Here is a 4,205-nt window from a genome sequence, read left to right on the forward strand (position 1 = left end):
CCGACGGTGGATGCCGCTTGGATGACAGTCGAGAAAAGTCCGCCGGAAAAACTCATTTTTGTCGGCGGCTTGCCAGAGAAGACGACCGGAGAGTCGGCGGAGATAAGAATTTGTCGGAAACCTTCAATAGCTGGTTTCAATGGTTTCTATAACACATACAACTAGTCCAATGGTAAAAAAAAAAAAAAAAAATTGACCACAACGAGATTAGTTTATTAGGTTAGTCATTTCCCCAAAGTTTTAACCCAAGTGCGATCTTTCCCCAAAAGGACCCGATCAAAGTCAAAACCCTTTGAATTCATTTGCTAGTGACCGAAGAATCGAGTATGGAGTCATGGCTTCCATTGCTTGATATATTCATGAATTCCACATGTCCTGAAACAGAGGCATCGCTATGGCTACAATCTTCCTTCAATCCCTCGTCAAACCCCTCCATCTCCATTTCGATTTCCACCGCCTCGTTCCTCGCTCTCCTAATGCAGTCCACCGAAGCCGACGTCGTCTGCTCTCCTTCTTCATCCTCATCTTCACTCCCTACTAAACAAAGGTGAGAACCCCAATTTTGTTTCCTAGTTTCCATGTGTATGATCATTTTACATGATTTCATCACCGAATGAGACCCCTCATTGGTGAATTACGACAGCACTTTTAAACTAATTTTGACTGCTTGGACTAAGCGATTATGATTATGATTTTCTCATAAAGTTTGTGCCTATATAATGCCAATACATTGGCTTTTCATCATTCTTGTTCACTTTGTTTAATGTATATATATCATATAAGGTTGAATGGTTCTTTCTTTCACTTTGTACTTTTCCCCCGATTATCAGGTTTATGTGGCTGCAGACATTACCCAATGCAGCCCAAGCTCGAATTCTATCATTTCTTACATACGAGCATGCAAAGTTCAATAAACAAGACTTGTCTAAACTTGCACGGGATATACTGTACAATGAAACAGTGGTTGATTTTTGGGTCAATAAAGCTGCACACCAACTGTTCGATGTTGTGTCTGACTCAAACTCCAAATGGGTTTCTTCTTTCAATCTAGATTCCGAAGAAGAAAAGTTTGAAGCAAGTTTTGGAGCAGTGCCAGGGTGGCTTAAAGATGCTGCTAACTCCAATGATCCAATTCTTCCATGGCTTCCCATTTCAGTAGACGATTTGAACACAAAAACACCAAATGTCTCATCAGAAGACGATGAATATACAACAATGGAAGTTGATGAGGACAAAGATGGAAATTTTGAAAGTATTGAATCGACTCATCTTGAAATCGACCCCATAGACCATGAAACAGAAGAAACAGCTTTGTGTTTGAAAACAAGAATATTAAACATGGAATCAAGTTTAAAAGCTGCAGAAATTGCGGATGATATTCAAAAACTTTGTGTTAAAAGAAAGAAAGACTGTTTAAAAGTTTTGGATTTGATTCAACCATGGAATGTAAATGATGAAGTGATTCCAATTCTGTTATCTCATCTTTTGAATGGAAAAGAAGATGAATTTGAATGGACAAGTAATATATTATGTTCAATTTTGCTTCCAAAGTTCTTAACACTTGAAAAACCAGCTTCACGTATTCTTGTAAGTGCCACAATCGACTACTGCAAGGTGCATCATAAGGCTGCTGTGTATGCGCTTCTGTTTCCATTAATCCTTCACAAAAATGGCATAAATACCCCCATTTGTGATGTAATCACAAAGATTGTTAAAGAATGCTTACACCCTGCTCACGTATCCGCCTTCTGTCAAAAACTACTTTCTGAAGATGAATTAGATGGAAAAAGACATATATGCCCTCCTTGTTATCAGCATTTAGTGTGTGAAAAACTGGTATGGACTGAACCGTTGTTTACCCTTTTCCAGAATATCTTGAATCATAATGTTCATTTGAGTCAAGATTCGGTTGACCAAATTGTGTTAAAGATTCAAGAATCTGCTAAAGTTTTATCAAAGTCTTTGAAATTTGCAAACTTTTTGTTGTGTTTTGTTACAAAGTGTGGTTCTTTGTTAAAGATTCATAAAGTGGTACTTTCTGAAGCTGTTGGTGACACATCAAGTTTTTTGAAAAAATCGATTTTGTCAAAATTGGATAGTATTTGATGTTCATTGAATTGGGTTTTTGAAAATTTGGGGATTAAAACTAGGGTTTGGTAGATATTGTAGCATCTTGAATTGGTGCATTTTAGTTTATATCACATGTAATCTAGAATTCAAGATTCCAATGAGGGTATGAATTGCTAATTTGTTATGATATATATTTTCAAGGGAATGCATTTGAATGACAAATGTTGAATCTTTTTGTGATGTTCATTTCATAGGCAAGGTTTTTGTATATCTTCAATAACACTAATGTTTTTAAAACAAATCAAAACCCAAATTAAATTATTTTTTTTTGTTTTCAAAAAGTTAACTAAAATGTGTTTTAATTATAGTTCTATTCTAAAATTTCATGGTATTTGATTTTTAGTTTTTGTAAGCAATTTTTATAAATGGTAAATAATAATTTTGACTATTTCAAATACATTTAGGAATGTAGGATATATTTTAAGCTAACATGAAATATGTTTTATATGAAATTTATTGAAGGGTATATATTTACCTGATTAAAGTTTATATTTATAAAATAAAATATTCTTCACGAGTTATGAATCTCTATATATATTAAAAGAAAAACTTGATGACATCAACCTCAACAATCATGACCATTCATTGTGTTTCCTTGATTAATTTTAACCATTGGATCATTTTGATGATATCAAGTAATTTGTATATATCTTTCATAATTATAGAATTTGATATGAAAGAATTCAAAATAGTATATTGTGTTTCCTTGATTAATTTTAACCATTGGATCATTTTGATGATATCAAGTAATTTGTATATATCTTTCATAATTATAGAATTTGATATGAAAGAATTCAAAATAGTATGATATGAATCACAATATTAATTTCTTCGTATTCTTTCCAAAATCATTGTTCAAAAATATGTATAAGTATAATCTCATTCAGTTGTTATCACAATTTCGTGAAATCTGGACTTTGCAACATCACGTTTGAATACCAACTTCATAAGGTTATCAATTTTTTTTTTTAATTTACTTATTAATTTCTTACATCTGATTATAGTTTGTGTTCAGTATATGTATCAATGACTTATTAGTGGGTTTTGATAAACGGATTTTCTACTCTCTCTCTCTCTCTCTCTCTCTCTCTCTCTCCGGTGCGTTCGTGCGTGCGTCAAAACATAAATATAGTACCTTTCATAATTATAAAATTTGAAATCAAAGAATTCAAAATGATATGATATGAATCACAATATTAATTTCTTTATATCCTTTCCAAAATCGTTGTTCAAAATTACGTATAATTTGTTATCATAATTTCGTGAAATCTGAACTTTGCAGTATCATGTTCGAATACCAGCTTCATAATGTTAACAATTTTTTTGATTTACTGATTAATTTCTTACATCTGATTATAGTTTATGTGTTCAGTATATGTATCAATGCTTATTAGTGGGTTTTTGATAAACGTATTTTCTATTCTTTGTGTGTGTGTGTGTGTGTGTGTTTGTGTGTGTGTGTGTTTTTGGATTGGATTCTATGTTTGAATTGGATGAAGTAAAATTCAGTTTAATTGGTTATGTGTTAATTGGATTGGATTATGTGTTTGGATTGGATGAAAAAATAAATAAAGAAAAGTAAAAATGGAGTACCTTCCCGAAGGGTTTAGTGTCTACATATGTTATTTCTTCAAAATGACTTATTTAGGCTTGATATAAAAACTACTTTTAATTGGAATGATTCGTATATTCTTTAATATATGTGTGTGTCTGTGTTTCTCAATCAACATATGCATTTTTGTCCAAAGATAAAAAAGGCAAATGTAATTTTGATATTGTCATATTATACATACTTGTTGTAAAATGACCTATTTATCCTTGTTGTGTGTGTTTGTTTGTGTTTCAGTGTGTGTGTGTGTGTGTGTTTGGATTGGATTTTGTGTTTGTATTTGATGATGTAAAATTCAATTTAATTAGTTATGTGTTTGGATTTGATTTTGTGTTTGGATCGGATGAGAATAGAAATAAAGAAAAGTAAAAGTAGAGTACCTTCCCGAAAGGTTTAGTGTCTACATATTATTTCTTCAAAATGACTTATTTATCCTTACTATAAAAACTATTTTTTTTTGGGAATG

The 4,205-nt window shown here is 31.9% G+C and overlaps 1 protein-coding gene across 1 annotated transcript; it reads left to right on the top strand.

Moving 5' to 3' along the window:
• The first annotated feature begins 283 nt into the window (after positions 1–283).
• LOC145064764 (fanconi anemia group E protein FANCE protein) lies at positions 284–2,261 on the top strand. Its single transcript, XM_079012143.1, has 2 exons — positions 284–547; positions 831–2,261. Exons 1-2 carry the CDS (start codon positions 327–329, stop codon positions 2,104–2,106), a joined length of 1,497 nt encoding a protein of 498 aa, XP_078868269.1. The 5' UTR covers positions 284–326; the 3' UTR covers positions 2,107–2,261.
• Positions 2,262–4,205: the final 1,944 nt, after the last annotated feature.

Source organism: Lactuca serriola, chromosome 7 (assembly GCF_051521515.1).
Source record: "Lactuca serriola cultivar US96UC23 chromosome 7, Lser_US96UC23_V15, whole genome shotgun sequence".
Lineage (NCBI taxonomy): Eukaryota > Viridiplantae > Streptophyta > Magnoliopsida > Asterales > Asteraceae > Lactuca > Lactuca serriola.